This window comes from Hirundo rustica, chromosome Z, assembly GCF_015227805.2.
Source record: "Hirundo rustica isolate bHirRus1 chromosome Z, bHirRus1.pri.v3, whole genome shotgun sequence".
Classification (NCBI taxonomy): Eukaryota; Metazoa; Chordata; class Aves; order Passeriformes; family Hirundinidae; genus Hirundo; species Hirundo rustica.
In genome coordinates, this window is record NC_053488.1 from 40,972,373 (window position 1) to 40,990,114 (window position 17,742).

Genomic DNA, 17,742 nt, shown 5'->3' on the forward strand with positions numbered 1-17,742 from the left:
GCTGTCATCCTCATATCCATCAATCAGCCACACAGGGGAGCTCATAAAATAAGGTCAAAGTTGAGCCCATTTCTCTACTGCTTAGAGGTGGGCTACTCCATTGTTAAAGCCTCAGTACACTGACCGTGCCTGACATGTGAGGGGCAAGGGAGGCTTCTCTTTTCCAGCACTCCAGATTTGGTTCCCGTCATGTTCCACTTGAGAGAGCTCTTGGGGGTTGTAGAGTTTCAAGCATTCCCTCTACTCTACCAAGACATTCTTCTTGGTCTCTGGTACTTCCAGGGCTGCTCCTGCTGCTCTCCCTGCCCTTTGCCCACTGAGGGTGTGGGCTTCCAGAGGGCTTGGCGGGGAGCTGGGGAATAGGCAGCAGGGGCTGTTTGTAGCAGCTCCCTGGCTCTCTGTCTCTGCTGCTGTAACCTGTTTGATGAAGTCAGAAGTTGCTGCTTTAGCCATCTCTTGAGCTTCAGCAGTGAGAGGCACAGAATGCTACTCTATCTGCAGTGCTGCTTATGGCTGTCTGTGGCCCACCTATGGGCAGGAGGAGAAAGATGATGAGGATAAGGAGGAGGATGATGAGGATAAGGAGGATGAAGAGGATGAGGATGAGGAGGAGGAGGAGGAGCAGGAGGAGGAGGAGGTGGTGGTTGTCCCATCTGCTCAGTTCTTCACTTTGTGCCCCTTTGGCAACCTCTGTCACTGAGGCATCCAGGGGAGATGCTACCTCCTGAGGGAAGTGTTCTGGGATTGGACACTCCAGGTCTCAGTGCTCTTTAAGTAGCCTCAACCTCAGGGCACGGCCCTTCCTAACAGTGGTCTCTAGGCACCATGAGACCCCTGCATCACAAAGGGCCCTGGAATGTGCTGCTGTGACCATGGGCCACACCCAAGCACCCTTATAACAGCAAGGTGAGACATGCAGAGCTGGCTGGGACTAGGTGGACCCAGCTGGAAGCAGCTACACCCAGGCACACCCTGCTCTTCCACACAGAGGCTCCAGCTGACCTAAGCCACCAACCACCCCCTTCCACATAGCCCCAGTGCTTGTGGCCCTGCTGAGCTCAGCTCTGTCTGCCGTCAGCCACTTGGGGTGCCACCACCCTGGGCAGCCAGTGACGGCAGAGTGGTGTCCAGATGTCAGAAGGATAAATTATTTGTTGATAGAATTCCCTTGTTAAGGTTTAGGGCTTGCCCACTCAGAAACCCTTTCTGTGCAGAACAGTAAATTAATCAAAGAACACTTGTGTGTGGATCAGCCTTTTACACACTGGGTGAAAGACAACACATACTTGTGTTGGGAGAATGGGGCGGGGGGGGGGGTGGGGGGTGGTGCAGACAGTGCCAGTGTTGTTCTGGGGACCTGCTGCAGGGAGTGCCTGGAACTAGCTTCAAATTATTTTAAAAGAGCGGGAGATTTGGATCCAAAATTTTATTTTGGCCCATGACAGATAAAAGTATAGAGCTGGAAATGAAACCAAATTTAAACTTAGAGCTTTGATCACAGTTTTAGTTCAAGCTCAGGTCTAGCCGGTGAATTCTCTCCTAATTAAAAATATTATTATTAGCATTGGTTGTATGTTGGTTATTTATTCGTTTTAAAAACTTTTTTCTCTTCTAAAAATCAAACAGGTTTGAGGTATTGTTTTGCTGTTAAAGGCAAAAGGCTGGCTATCCTCCAAGTGTCAGTCTTCATGCAGCAAATTATCAGCAGCTTCCAGCTTTAGCATGGTAGTAGAAGATTACAAAAGAACAAAAGAGAATCAGAGAGTAAAGCAAACATAAAGCTTGTGAAAGTTTCAATTCCCATCCCTATCTAGTTTGTAATGAAGCAAAATATCACATCAATTTATGTTTCAACAACACAAATATAAATGAATTTTAAAATGGAAAATATTGAAAAAGCACAAAGTAGCAAAGTATTTGCATGCTTGCATTTGCAAATTGTAAATATGATTATGTGATATAAAGAAATATTTGCAAAAAATAAGAGCAAGTTAACAGTTGGTAGAAATATGGAATCTACTTCCATTCTTTGGAAGTCTTGTCTAAATGTAGTTCTGTTGCTGCACAGGAATATCTTGGTGCTCTAAACAAGTCTTAATGCAGACATAAACATTTAAAAAAATCTTTATGCATTAACATTTTTTTTTTTGTATTTTGGCTTAATTTCTTTTTAAATGGTAAATGAGTTTGATCTTGATCTGGTAGAGAGCCTTGTGTGCTGCACTGTTTTCAATGTATCAAGGAGAATTTTGTGGAGTACTCCCTTCAGTGTGGGAGAACAGCATGGTTGCTGGCTTCAGAGGAGAAAGGGCTGTATTTGTCACCAAAGAGCTGGAAATGATGTGTTGTGACAATAAAAAAAAAAAACCAAAAACAATGGGTCAACAGGCAAAGACTGACCTGCACTGTGGAGAAATAGAGTGAAAAATAATGTCTGTTAACATAGACATCTTTTCCTCTCCAATATGATAATTCATCTCTCTCTCTGAATCATGGTTCTTCCCTACAGAGAGATCTATGACCTTCCAGCTAAATACTATCCCTTGTGTGCTGAATTTTCCTTTCTTTACAGGTAGGGAAAACAATACTAATTGAATTTTCTGTTGTCCTCTATTATTTTATTTTGCTGAAGAAAAAAGTGCAGCACTGAAGATGAAAAATAGTAACTAATTCCACAAAGCTGGAGACATTTCTCGCTACTAGTCCTGAGGCATGTGGGGCATTTTATTTTTTAATTGTCATAAACTGACAGACACAGAAGATGGATCACAATGTAATACACACACACACACCTAATCAAAAAATGAAGTAAGAAATGAAATTATCTGTATCAAATATGGAAGGGAAGATAGCAAGGCAGAACAACAAAGTGTGGTACTTCTCCACATGACTAGATGACCGCTGATGGCAAAAAGAAAGAGCCTGCTCTTTGTCTTTGTTTTATTTTCCAGTCCTGCCCTGCTTGGCTGGAGATCTTCCCAATAGCTTGTCGGTGCCAGAGAGAGCTCACTCCTCCCCTGTCGGGGCATTTTCCCCAAGGGGCCCAGAGGCAGGGACACGACACTACCCAATCAGGGAGAAGTGGCAGTGGAAGAGAGTTGGGTTACAGCTGATTAAGGACAAACCACGTGATACAGATTTCAAATCTGATGAAACACTATATAAACCCAATTAATGCATTACAGCAACAAAGCATACGTTTTATGTCTGCATGTGTAAATTTGAAAAGAATTGAAATGAGAGGCAGTAACAACCAACAAATGGGATCTGATCAACAGTACAGTATATCTATAATTATAATTAGATGTTTTAATTTAACTGAGAGTTAAGTAGAACAATTGCTAATCCAGAAGTTCAGCATTAATTAAAAAAAAAAAAAAATTAAAATGCATCATTCTTACAAATGTGTTGGGAGATCTGTGAAATCTAGAAGAAAATAGAAAAGGATAATATCCTTTTTATAAAATCCAATAATTCCTACTGTGTCGTATTCTGTGTCACACAGGAAACAAATCTGAAATTTATAAAAGAATCAAAGGCTGAAACTCTCACATCTCTTCTTATGGAGCAAAGTCAGTGGTAGAATCTCTTCCAGATTATTTATTCCACATGTTACGAGTGCACAGTGTTATAAAACCTAGGAAAGAGCGCTAAATTATGTGATGCTTGAGAAAGTGGAGTTTAAATTATCTGACCTTCAACTTCTGGCACTGACTTTTGTTTAAGTTCAAAGAATTTGGTGACATAATTCAAACAAAGGCATGTACACTTAAAGTGAATACCAATTAATTAAAGCAATTTTGTAAGAATCAAAGGCTTACAAATTTCTTTAATTCATGTATTGAAGACTTTTGTTAAATAGACTAATCTGAAAATTACTCAGAAATTACAGGAAATTTCAAAATTACTGGAATTTTGAAAACAAAAATAAATGAATGAATCATGAATAAATCAAAAATTTCTTGCAAATAAATCAATGAATAAAGCATAAATAAATCAAAAATTACTTGCAAATTTGGACTGATTTAAAAATGAAATTAATTTTTAATTTAAAAATCAATTTTATTCTTTCTCTAAATTTTTTTAATAGAAGTTAAGCCAGATGATATGTGTGCATAATTTCTGAAATGGTTTCTGCTCCCTCTTGGAAAACAAGTTGTGAAGCAATGGCAGGTATTTGGAACAAAATCACACCTTTTTTCTTTTATTTTAGCAAACCCTATTTAGATATTCTCTATGCACTCTTCTGTTCTGTGCTCCATTTTACTGCATCTTGATGTGTGAATTAAAGTACTGTATTGTGTTTTAAAGAAATCCTCCATCTGGAAAAAGGAAATAATGTGTGAGACAGCAAACAGATTGATTTCTTCAGATCGGTTTCTGGTTTAGAGCAAATAATTGCATTAGGAGTTAAAAAAAATGAATATGTGAAAAAAGCAGCTAAAATGCTCTTCAAAAGCAGACAGCTTTGGTAAGGCTTTGGCAAACTACTATTCTACATCAAGATAATTAAGGCAAAATGCTCTTTTCTCCCTATTTGGAAACAGAGTCACAAAATTCTAATGTCATGCTTTCTGTTTACTTATTCTTATTTCATTTACAGGAACTCCCAGATTCTCTGAAAGAGCAGGTCTATCTGAAAGAATGGCATGTGTACAATACGTTGATACAAACCATTCCAACCTACATTGCACTATTTCAAGATCTGATAGTACTGGAATTGTCAAAAAATCAAATCAACCATCTTCCAGCAGAGATTGGTGAGTTGATCCAAGATATTCAGGTATTTATACTCATACCATTTAACTCTATTTCAGAGAAAAGACCATCCATGGATATTCTTGTTAATTTACAGATAATCGTCTTCCTTGTTTACACTGAACAGTAAACACTATGTTTTTATGTCTTTCTGGCTTTAATTATACTTATCAAATTGTATTGAAAACCATGAATATAATATGGGAAAAAGTTAGCCCATTTTTCACTCTGATTGTAAGCAGTTATTGCTTGTATTCAAGTGATGGAGGGTTGTTTATGGGAACAAGTGGTGTTTTATATTCCTTACAGATTAAGAAAAAGAGAAGTATTACAGAATTTTAAACCTCAAACAAGATGAATTGAAACATAACATTGTGGGAAAAAGGGACCAAACCCAGAACCCTGCAAAAAAATACACATTTTAATTTTTTAAGACTTCAGTAGTGATCTTAATTTATTAAAGAGATATGTCATCATAGAGTAATTGATTCATAGAAAAATTTGGATTGGAAGGGACCTTAAAAGTCATCTAGTTCCAACCCCACTGCTGTGGGCAGGGACACCTTTCATTAGACTGAGTTGGTCAGAGCCCTTTCCAACATGGCCTTGAATATTTCCAGGGATGTTGCTTCCACTGCCTTTCTGGGCAACCTGTGCTAGTGCCTCAACACCCTTACAGTGAAGAATTTCTTCATAACATCTAATTTAAATCTACTCAACCTGGTGTTACAAGTTTTTGAAAAAGAAATTCTTAATGCTTGAATGCTTTGGCTCTTGCCATTTTAAGCTACATAACAATAATTTTAATACTTGCCTCTCCTATATTTTTGGATCTTACGATAGAAAAGCTTGTTTGGCAGATTGTATTGGTTTTGAGAGGGATTTACTGCTCTTACAAGGAAAAATATAAGTGTAATGTGTGGCATCTTTGAGAGCTGAAGAAACTGGGCCCATTGTGGACTCTCCAGTGTCGAGCTCATGCACCCAGGTGTACCAATATCTCAGCCTTTGATTTTAAATACAGTAGTAGTAAACTTTCCCCATGAGTGCCATTCCTTATGTACACTAAGAGATAACAGCTTAAAGAGTAAAAGCTCCATCTCCCTTGATATCATAAATTTAACTAAGAAAAACAGAAAGAGGGAGAGCATCCTGAAACACAGAAATCTGAGCTAGAACTCTCTACTCTTTTGTCATTCTATTAATCAAGTAACACTCATACTTTTGATTTATTTACTAGCACTATATCTTAGAAATACAATTTTACATAGACATTGAGATCTATTTTAGTTTCAGCCTGGCATCTAAGCACACTAACAGATCATAAACAAGAAGCAAGCAGATAATGGACATAAAATGAACACTAACTGTTTTATCAGCACTTTGACTGCAAAACTCAAATTGACCAGTGAGTTTAATGGACAAACACCTTATAAGATGTAGTTTGGAAGAAAGGGGAAATAGCATGGGAGAAAGGAGAAAGGCTACAAGTCTCCTGACAGTGGCTACCCTAAACCATTAAACAGAGGGTTTTAAGGGGTTGTTGCTTAACAATTGAGGCAGATTGAGGCTGACTTTTTTTTTTTTTTTTTTTTTATTCTCATAATATTATGCGATGTTAATGAAAATGATCCCTAAGGAAAAAAAGTCACTAATGTTATTAAAATCTCTTTCCACAATAAAGGCATGAACACAGATCTCAGAATCACAGAACTGTTAAGATTGGAAATGGCCTCTAAGATCATTGAGGCCAACCATAAACCTATCCCCACTGTGTTCATCTCTAAACCATGTTCCTAAGTGACACATACACACCATTTTTTTACCATTTTCGAGGATGGTAATTTTACCTGATATTTGGGTGGCCAGTTCCAATGCCTGGACAACGTCTCAGTGAAGAATGTTTTCTCTAGTATCCAATCTAGACCTCTGTTTGTGCAACCTGAAGTAACTTCCTCTCATCCTTTCATTTCTCCCACTTTTCACATGGGAGAGGAGACTGACTCTCACCTTGCTACACCCTCCTTTTCAGGCAGATGTAGAGGGCGATAAGGTCACCTTCCTTTTCTCCGGGGTCAGCAACACCAGCTCCCTCACTGCTCCTCATAAAATTTGTGCTCCAGACCCTTCAGCAGCTCTGTTGCCCTTCTCTGGACACTCTGTAGCACCTGGTGTCTGGGGCTGTTGTGGATTAGAAATGGTATTCCCCAATTTAATGTTCCCACTGAAGCACTCCAAACCACGTGACACTCACTCATTCCCGTCTCCATCCCCCCTCGCGGTGAGAAGGTGTGGAGAGGAAAATTCAAGGCACAAAAGGTAAAGATCATGGGTTGAGATAAGAACAATTTACTGGAAACAGCTATAACATCAGTTACAAAGCAAAGCAATGATGGCCAGCCACACTTACTTGATCAGCAGGGACCCTTTCTCCCACCCCTGAACAATGCTGGAAGGTGGTATAGGATAACCTCTGGGTATTAGCAATGCCCCTTCCTGAATGCTGCAAAATTTAGCCCTGTTCTGGACAAAACCAGGACAGGGGCCCAGAACTGAACACAGGGTTTGAGGACTGGTCTCACAAGTACAGCAGGACTATAATTTCCCTGGTCCTGCTGGCCACACTGTTTTTGATACAGGCCAGGATGTCTTCGGCCTTCTCGGCCAGCTGGGCACACTGCTGGATCATGTTTGACTGGCTTTCAGCCAGCACCCCCAGGTCCTTTTCTGCCAGGCAGTTTTCCTTCTTTTCCCCAAGCCTGTAGTGCCGTATGGGGCTGTTGTGACCCAAGGACAGTATCTGGCTCTTTGTGTTATTGAAACTCATACAAATGCCTTTGGACCATTGATCTAGCTGATCCAGATGACTCTGAACATCTTTCCTACCCTCTAGTAGATCAATCCTCCCACCCAACTTAGTGTTGTTTGAAAAGTGACTTAGGGGACGCTCGATCTCCACATCCAGATCAAAAATAAAGACTCTAAAGAGGGCTGGCCCCAACACCGAGCCTTGGGGAACACCACTGGTGGCTGGGGAACCAATACTTTGTTCTGTTAGAGTGTAATGTAGAGCCTGTATCACACCTTTTCTGGGAAACAAGGGAAAAAGTCTCATTGTTTCTAGTAACACTTCTTTCAATTGCATTAAAATGATGGTATTTCTGCCTATCAGTAGCTTTTATGTTACTCTCATTTATTCACTTTCCCTCTACTTATTTATGCTTATCCTGCTGGCTTATACCCATGATTTCTTTCTTCTAATGTTTTTGTTGCTGGTTTTCTTTATGTAAATGTTTGCCTGGAAGGGTAAGAGTATGTTTGAAAATGCTTTGTTGTAAGGCTTCCCTCAGACAGGGTGTTATAGCATTAACCATCCTCCTCTTACCCAGGAAATTTTGTTCAGAAATTTTATTTTTCAAGATTCATTAAATCTAAGCACTCCTCTGTGGAAACATAGATTTGAACATTAGACACTGCATAACAAAATTAACGTATTTTCTAAGCCATAGATACTACTTATACATACATATATATATGTAATATATATATGTAATTTATTTACATCACAGTAGTAATTCTAGCCTATCCAGAAATGATGCATAATCACTGATGTAATGCAAAAACAAATAATACAAAAAAACACTCCAATACTGTGTACCTGAACTGTTCAGAACTTTTTTTGTCAAAACTTCCTGATGTTTTTCAGTCTTACTGAATGTTATGTATTGATAGGCTACCTATTAGGAAGGTAGTGGAACTGCCCTTTTTATTATGACATAACTTTCAGAGGAACTTTGTCTCAATTTGTGTAATGCTCTCTTTATTTACATGTAAAGGCAAAGGCTTGCAAAGAGATGTGCTTTTATTTCACTTACTATATATGCATAGAGTGATGGATATTAATGTGTATTGGAAATGTTAGTTATTTTCATTAGACAATATTATGAAAGGTCTTGGATATTTTGAAGTTTTTGAACATTATCTGTAAATGAAACATATTTTAAGTATACTTATATATGTCAACTTATCTACTTAATTTTCAGAAGGAAAATTATTGATGTGGGTTTGATTTGGGAGCTTTATGTAAGCAAAGAGTGAGGACTGAGTCTTAAATCAGAAGGTAAGGTGTCTGGAGAGGTTAAGTGCTAAGAGGTTCATAATTTTGTCTTCTGCTTACAAAACAGAAATAACTAGGTAAATATCACTGCTAAAATGTACTTGAGAGCAAATACAGGTATTTGATGTTGGTAGTGACATGCATCTTGTTGAGTTTTTAATCCTCAGAGAGAATTGAAGTCAAGTGTAGATCAACAGATCACCTGGCAGAGAGTAACCTGGTGAGCCATATTATGACAACTTTTGATTCTCACAAGAGGTAAAGGTATGTGAGAACATTAGCTGATGAAAATATTTTCAATGAAAAAAAATATTGGTGAAGTAGAAGTTTCTGGAATTCTGGAATAATGAAGTTTATATTCCTGTTTTTCCAGATTTAGGAGATAATGCTCCACTGTGAATCAGATAGAGGAAAGAGTTGAATTCATGATCAGATATTTCAAATCACATTTTTATAGTCACATATGTACATGAATAAGAACAAATTTGTAACAGAAGACAGCTGAGAATACTTTTGATTTGATAGTTTTTATGTAATAGCAAATATTTTAATGAGAATTGTTAAAAATAAAAAAGAAAAGAAACTGCAGAATGGAGTTCTGTCTTAAAATGGTTTGTCTAGGAATAATAGAGAAAAAAAATAATGAATGGGGTGTAGCCAGGGGATTTTCTTTGTCTTCTGAGTGAGATTAGAGATCTAGTTTTTACTCTGTGGCTGCAGTGCAGTTGCTGTATATAAAGTGGTGCTGATATATTAGTAATTGCTGTTACTGAAAATATCCAACAATATATTCTCATATTCACATAGGAAATAGTGAACTGAAGTTTCGTATGTTTCCAAAGCCTTAGTGCTGGCACGGAACTGTAAGGTTACATTGGGATATTTTTGTCCCACATGTTATCCATTATACCTTTCAAAGAGCTGTTAATAAAATATTTGTACTGTGTCCTCTCCCATTTTTGATTTTCCAAATATTTAGGATTAAAAATAACTGCTTTTGAGACATAATTTATTAAGAAAACATAAGGGAATTTTGTCTCTTTTTCCTTGCACAGTATAAAATTTCCTTTGTGCATATCATTAATCCAATTTTCTAGAACTCAGATGGGAAAACTATTAGTAATAGAATTTTAAGTGACTTCTTGATACCTAAAATAGGTTTTTCTATTAATAGGATTCCCAATGTATTTTGTGAGTTTCCAAGAAGAAAATACATCTCATCTTAAAGGCCTATTCTGAGAACTGCAAACTCATCTCTTACCTTTGTCATTTATTCAGTATTCAGTGTTATTTGTCCAACAGCTCAGTCTTGTATGAAACAGAGGAAAATTTTGTTTGCATCCCCTCTTTGAAGAGGCAGTATTAAACACTGGTGTTGCAAGTTGACTGTTTTTATCAGAACATTTTTGACTCAGTTTTCAATGGCATCCATTCTCTTCCCACCTCCTGAGCAGATGGCACTGATGGCAAGGACAGGGGGAGTTAAGTCACTTGCACTGTAAGCAAAGATCAGGTTCATGATGACCTGAGGAACCTGAATATAGGTGTGTCTATGGGAACTGATGAGATACATCCCAGAGGCTTGAAGGAACTGCCTGATGTAGCCACTAAGCCACTCTGTGACATTTGAAAAGACATAGCAGTCAGGTAAAGTCCCAGGCGACTGAAAGATGGAAAACATACCCATTTTAGAAGAAAGTAGAAAAGTGGACCTTGGGATCTGCTGACCTCTCAGCATTATCTCTGTCCCTGGGAAAATCATGGAAGAGATCCTCCTGAAAGCTATGCTAAGGCACACAAAGACCAGGAGGGTAGTTTGAGAAAACCAACGTGGTTTCACTAAGGAAAAATCCTTCCTGAACAACTTGTTGGCCTTTTACAATGGAGTGACTTTATCCATGGACAAGAAAAGGCTCTCATCTGTCTGGATTTTGGTATGGTCTTTGACATGGCCACCACATCCTCCTCGCTAAAGTGCAGAGGCATGGACGTGATATGTGCACTATTCAGTGGATTCAGAGGAGCTGGCTCATCCAGAGCATCCTGGTCAAGAATTCAGCATCTGGATGGATGTTTGTGAGATGTGGTGGGCGTCAAGAGACTGTATAGGAAACAGTGCTATTCAGTGTCTTAATCAATGATTTAGGCAGTGGGTTTGAGTGCGCCCTCAGGAAATTTGCTGACAACACCCAGCTGAGTGGTGCTATCAAACTGTTTGAAGGATAGGTTATCTTGTCTGTTATACAGAGGGACCTGGACAAGCTCTGGAACTGGGCTCGTGAATCTCATGAGGTTTAACAAGACCAAGTACAAGGTCCTGTGCTTGGGTTGAAGCACACGCTGGTATCAGCACACGCTGAGGGATGAACAGATGGAAAGCAGCCCTGCTGAGAAGGGCTTGGTGGGTGAGAGGCTGGACATGACCCAGTGACGAGCACCCCCAGCCCAGAAAGCCAAATGTGTCCTGGGCTGCATCCAAAGCAGCGTGGGCAGCAGGGGAGGGAAGGGACTCTGCCCCTCTGCTCTGGTGAGACCCCACCTGGAACCCTGTATCCAGCCCTGAGTTCCCAGCACAGAAAGGATGTGGACCTGTTGGCATGATATGAGAGGAGAGACACAAAGGCGATTAGAGGGATGGAAGGCCTCTCCTATATGACAAGCTGAGAGAAATGGGCTTGTTCAACCTGTAGGAAAGAAGGCTCTGAGGTGGCCTTACTGGGGCTTTTCAGTACCTGAAGGAGACCTGTAAAAAACCTGGGTAGGAACTGTTTATGAGGGCATGTAGAAACAGGACAAAGGGTAAGGGCCATAAACTGAAAGAGGATAGGTTTAGTTTACATATTATTCTTTCCTCTGAGGGTGATGAGGCAATTAAACAGGTTGTCCAGATAAGCTGTGGAAGACCCATCCCTCGAAGTGTTCAAGACCAGGTTGGATGAGGCTTTGAGAACCTTGGTCTCGTGAAAGGTGACCTTGTCCATGGCAGTGGGGCTGGAACTAGATCTTTAAGATCCCTTCCAACCCGAGCCATTCCATAATTCAATGATTTTATGCTTGCAGATTAACGTAAAAAGTTGTCTAACATTTTACTCGAGTTTGCACAAGTGGATCTACATTTGTATTGAATGGGATCCTTAGATAATAAAGGCATTCTGTAACCTCATCTGTATTTTTTCTCTGACACCTTGTTAGGACCACTAATGTAGGCTTGTGTGGAAGGCGAATTTGTGCTACAGTTATTAAAATGCCGCATTTTTTATAAGAAATTAGAGAATTTCCAATTCAGGTTTTTTTAAATGAATGAAAAATTTAAACTAAGAATAAATGCAACAACTATGACACTGGGTCTCCCATTGCAAAACAAAAACAAAAACAAAAACAAACAAACAGACAAAGAAACAAACAAAAAACTTAACTGAGAAACTTTCAGGAAGGCCACGGATTTAATTTTGGCTTTTACTGCTTCTCCATGGAAAACACAGAGATGTTAGCGGTTTAATTCCAGAATTTACATATTTTATAGAATGGAAATTCAGTGACATTAAGCATAGTTAAAAGCAGTACTGTACAGCAATGATTTTACTCTTACTACTTTTAATTCAGCAGTTGTGCTTGAATAATATTTGAATGTATATGTAATGTGTGTGGGAGTTAAATCCTGCTTTATATTTGTGCAGTGATGGAAAGGATGTCACCTTCTTCCTTCCCTCCTAAAGTTGCCTCAATGGCTGTATTACATGCTTATTAAGCCTGACGTTGACTGGACACCATACCAAAGATGGAGGAGAACTTCCGCACTAAGAAGACATAGATAAACCCCTCAATGCAGATTTCAGAGTTGTGAAAGTCATACATACTGCCTTTCCTCCCTTCTTATTCCACCTTCTCCAAATGACAACGTCTGTGGTATTTGAAGACTATTTCGGGATTCATCCCTCCACTATTTTGTGCACCTTCAGTCAAGACACAGGATCTGAGAATCTTTAGTTTTCATGGATGTTTTTTATAATCACATATTTGTGCTCTCTCTCTGACAAAGTTAGCCTAGCAGATTTCACTCTATAATCTGGATTACCATTCTGGCAGCTCATATAGTCTAACTATATCCTTATCTACATTGTTGGTTGTAAAAATTTTAAACAGTTATTTAGAGGAAGGAGTCATTAGAGATGTGGTGCTGAATGGAACCAGGTTGAAATAATAATAATAAAAAAAATATAAAGGAAAAGCAAGTTGTTCTCCACTAATTTGGTTTCCATCTTTCAAGAAAATGATTGAGCTTCAAGTAGTAGATCTTGTCTAGCTGGTATGCCATGATGTATTTGATACAGACAGCTATGGAACATGAATGTTTGACTCTAACAGAATGGACTTGATGCCACAATTGTAAAAATGTGCAAAAGACTTGTTAAACAGAGACAAAAATGTGTTTATTTGGAAAGAGAAGGTGTTGGTCATGAAGAAGGTAATTAGTGGATTTTCTCAAGGATTAGTCTTGACTTTATCACTTAGTAATTTTCGGGAACAGGGTTACTGAAATTTTCTGACACAGTTTGTCTATGTGTTGTCTCTGCAAAACTCATGGAAATATGGCAAGGCTGATGAGCAGATAGGCTTCTGACAAAATACATAGATTAAATTCACAGTTGCAGAGCTCAAGGTCATGTATTCGGTTTTAGTGCAGTGTGTCAGAGATCATTAAATGGAAAAAACTGAAGAAATGAAGTTCCAAATCTAACAGTCACAGGAGTACTATCCAGTAATTTTAGATGAGAACAGAGGCAAAATAAGTCTATTAGGACCATTTAAGGAGGGGATTTTTTATTTTGTTAGCAGAGACTAGAAAAAAGGCTTATTCAGGCTAGTAAAATAAATTCCAAGATGTCTGCTACCTATGAAAACATCAGAAATAAACTCCAAGGAAGAAAAAAACCCTATTTAAAGATGAACTAGACAAAAGAATGAATGGTTACAAAACTTCTACAAATAAGTTTAGGCTAGCAATCTGAAGATTATTCCAAAATAGAGAAAATTATGAAGTTCAGTAATTTGTTATAATAGCAGCAGATGTAAAAAGTGAACTACTTTTCAAGGGGAATGTGAGAAATAAAAAAATGTGAGTATATAAAGTGGTCATGCAAGGACTTTATCCACGAGATTCTGGTTAGTCTTATCACCCTGGGAGGTGTGTTAATGCTTGACTACTACTCACTTGTCAGGTGGCATAACTTAATCTGCTGAAGAACCCAGAGGTGAAAAATAGCTCCTATAGAATTCTAAGAGATTGCTACCTGAAGGCAGATCTTGGCAAGCTTCATCCAATTCATCTATGTTGTCCTGAGTTTGTTATGGAAATAAAACTCAGTTGCATGACTCATGCCTTTTCCCGGTAATTTTCATAATCTTAGTCACAGCTGTTACTGTAAATTGACTGTAGAATCTGTAGTGCCCTTCTGTTGTGTTAGAGAGAGATTATATATCAGAAGAAAAAATGTGATGCATTTTTTACTTATCTTTTTTCTCATACCTGCAAACCATACTGGGAGCATTGACATACATGTTAAGTGCCATGAAAATCAGGCAGAGAAGCTGTGCTTGAGTCCATCACAGTATCCAGAAAGGCTGCTGTATTTTTGGGATTTCTTTTTCATAAATGGTTCTGCTCCATGTCTCTAATCATCAGAAATGACCTTCTGCACAGAGTTAGACAAGACAGTGATATGACAGTGGCAAGACGTTGGTAGGAGCACATGCCTTGCTTAGTAGTCCATTAGTAGTTAATTCTCCAATTACTAATGAAACTGAGAGGTAGAAATTTCTCTAGAGGTAGAAATGAGGTGACCAAGAAATTGGCAACTACATCTGTTGTGGCTTAACATTTATAGGCAGCTAAGCCTCATACAGTTTGCTCAGTCCCCTGCAGTCAGGTCTCCCACAGCAGGATGAGGAGAGAATGGGAAAGGCAAAAGTGAGAATGCTCATGCATCAGGATAATTTAAAAAGAAGATGTAAACAAACCATTGATGCAAAGGAACTCACTCACCACAAATTGATCCACATTCAGTCCCTAAGCAATTGGGACCTTGGAAAACTCGCTCCCATTCCATTCCTGTCTCCAGATTTTATTGATGAATATGACATTATATGCTACAGCATATTCCTTTGGTCAGTTTGGATCAAGCCCTGTCCCCTCTCAGCCTCTTGTCCACTTCAAGCTGACTCACTGGGGCAGCTGAGTGAGAAACAAATTTTTTTTGCTGTGTTAGCACTGTTCAGCTACTACATTATTTGGTCATAAATCCAAAACATAATACCATATGACTTGCTATGAGAAACACATTCCAGCTAGAACCAGTACAATATCCCAGCGCTGAAAGAACAGGCAAAAAATTCCAGGGCTGTTGAATAAATGGTTCTTTTTTCATTCCAATAGGATTAGCTCTCCTTTAACAAGGGATTAATTGATTGGGGAAGTAAACTGTGATTTTATGAATCTCTAATTTTAAGGCATTTCTGTTTCAATGATTATTTTGTTGTAATGAAGTGGTAAATCCATGGTTATGACACTTATAATATAATATATTCATCTACATTATGATACTAAACCTGCTGAGGCTTCCTGATCAGTAAACTGAACTTCTATTATTTTTAGGTGTTTAAAAATATGGAAATAAGGCAGTTCAAAATTTGACACAATTTAATTAGTTTTATTGCTCCAACAACCTTTGTCAGATAGTAGTGTACTGGCAAAACAATGCCTGTTATAGTCTTACAGAAATGTTTTCTTCTATTTTAACTAAACCAGCAGATCACATAAAGGAAAACAAGGTCACCGTCCTAAACGGACAGATGAATTTTGAAACATATCTCAGTTTATGGCAGAGCTAAAACTGGAAGGAGGCTGGGTGGAAGACCCTATGTTTTTCTTGGTTGCAACCTGTAGAAATTAATATAACAGAGTTCTCATGATTTATGCCTTGTCTGCTACATGTGAGACTATCTGGGTGGTCCAAATTTGGTGGTCTTCCATTTGAAGACAATATTGTGTCCAAGGGAAACTACTGAGTTTATGTAAAATGCAGTGTGATCTGGTGGCTGCTAGTGCTGGCAATCAAACTGCATATCTCTGGCTCTGACAACAGCAATTTCTCAGAGAAAGAATGTAGGACTTGCTACTCCCTATGCTTCTTCTCTGTTCTTTTCTGTAGAAGCACCAAATAGCTTCCTGTGAGGATTTTCACAGATTGCAAAAGGTGAGCAACTTTAAGCCCACACTTGCTTTGGAAGAAGTCTAATTAAGTGTTAATGTCTTAAGGATATGATCATTATTGTAACACTGACTTGAGGACACTTTGTACTCTGCAATGTCAACCAAATCTAATTAAACCCCCAGATTCTCAAAAGAAAGAAAGAAAAAAATCTCTATATAAGACTGTTTGTTGTGATTTAGGAATGGTACCCACCAATTCAGTGCCCCCCCCCCCCCCCCCCCCCCCGACTCTTCAAACTATGCACCACTCCATCTTGCTCCCTGGCTTTCCTCTTACCCTCTCCCTGCAGCACTCAGTGGAGAGGAGAATGTGAGGAAAAAAAGGCAAAGATTACACACGGAGAGAAGAAAAATTTACCAGAAGCAGAAATAAGTTAATAAAAAGCACATTAACAACCACAATATTAATGACAGAAGTTACAAGAAAAGATGTGATTCACACAGAAAACCCCTGATAATAGAAAACTAATAAATCAGATGGCTCTCTCCACCATGTTTACTTGACTGAACCAGAACTCCCACCTGGAAGAAAGTTTCTTTCTCCCACTCCTGACAATAATGTGAGCTGGTATAGAATAACTTCTGGGTCCTGGCCATGCCCTTTATCAGCTATTGGAAAAATTATCCCTCTCCTGGCCAGATCTATGACTGTTATTAATATAAGTCTTTGGTTGCTGTACGTCTTGCTTGCTTTAGAAATATCTAGTCTACTTTGAGGCCTTGTTGGTGATAATACTGTTCTCTCCCCTTTTCCAACTTCTGAATTGCAGTTGTGTTTCTTACTTTTGCACTTCCTTCTGAATGCTGTGTTCTGTCACTGGGTAGAAGGGAATACTACAGGAAAATAAATGAGTGGAGGGAAATACTGTAGATGGTAACAGAGTACACACAGTTGATATCCTTACGGGAAGGGATGCCATCCAGGGCCACCTTGACAAGCTTGAGAGGTGGGTTCATGTGAACTTCATGGAAGTCAACAAGGGAAAGTACATGATCCTGCATATACGCTGGGACAATTTCTAATATCAATGCAGACTGGGGGTGAATGGATTGAGAAGAGTCCTGTAGAGAAGGACTTGAGAGCACTGGTGAATGAGAATTGGATACGAGCTGGCAGTGCATTTGCTTCCCAGAAAGCCAACAGTATCCTGAGTTGCAGCAAAAGAAGTGTAACTGGTATGTTGAAGGGTGGGGTGTGACTGTGAGACTCCACCTGGGCTTCCAGTATAAGAATGCTGGAATGGCTTTAGTGAAGGGCTGTGAAGATTGTCAGAGGTTTGGACCACTTCTATGAAGGAAAGCTGAGACAGCTGGAAGTGTTCAGACTGGAGAAGAGAAAGTTCTGTTGGCACCATATTGCCACATTTCAGTATATAAAGTGGATTTATGAGAAAGGCAGGGGGAGACTTTTTACCAGTGCCTGTACTGACAGGACAAGGCACAGTGGCTTTAAATAGAAAGACAGTAGGTGTAGATTGGATGTAATAAATTTTGTATGATGAAGGTGATGTGAATTTGGAACAGTGTGCCTGGAGAAAATGTGCATGACTCATCATAGGAAATATTCAATTAGGTTGGACAGGGCTTTGTACTAGAT

At 38.9% G+C, this 17,742-nt stretch overlaps 1 protein-coding gene across 2 annotated transcripts in view; it reads left to right on the forward strand.

Moving 5' to 3' along the window:
* LRRC2 (leucine rich repeat containing 2) overlaps positions 1 to 17,742 on the forward strand; it is an 82,286-nt gene that overhangs the window by 34,940 nt on the left and 29,604 nt on the right. The window contains exon 4 of one of the 2 annotated variants that reach the window (XM_040089786.2): positions 4,604 to 4,783. In XM_040089786.2, the coding sequence (XP_039945720.1) occupies positions 4,604 to 4,783 (180 nt within the window). The remainder of the gene's footprint in view (positions 1 to 4,603; positions 4,784 to 17,742) is intronic. The other variant, XM_040089785.2, reaches the window with a different exon arrangement.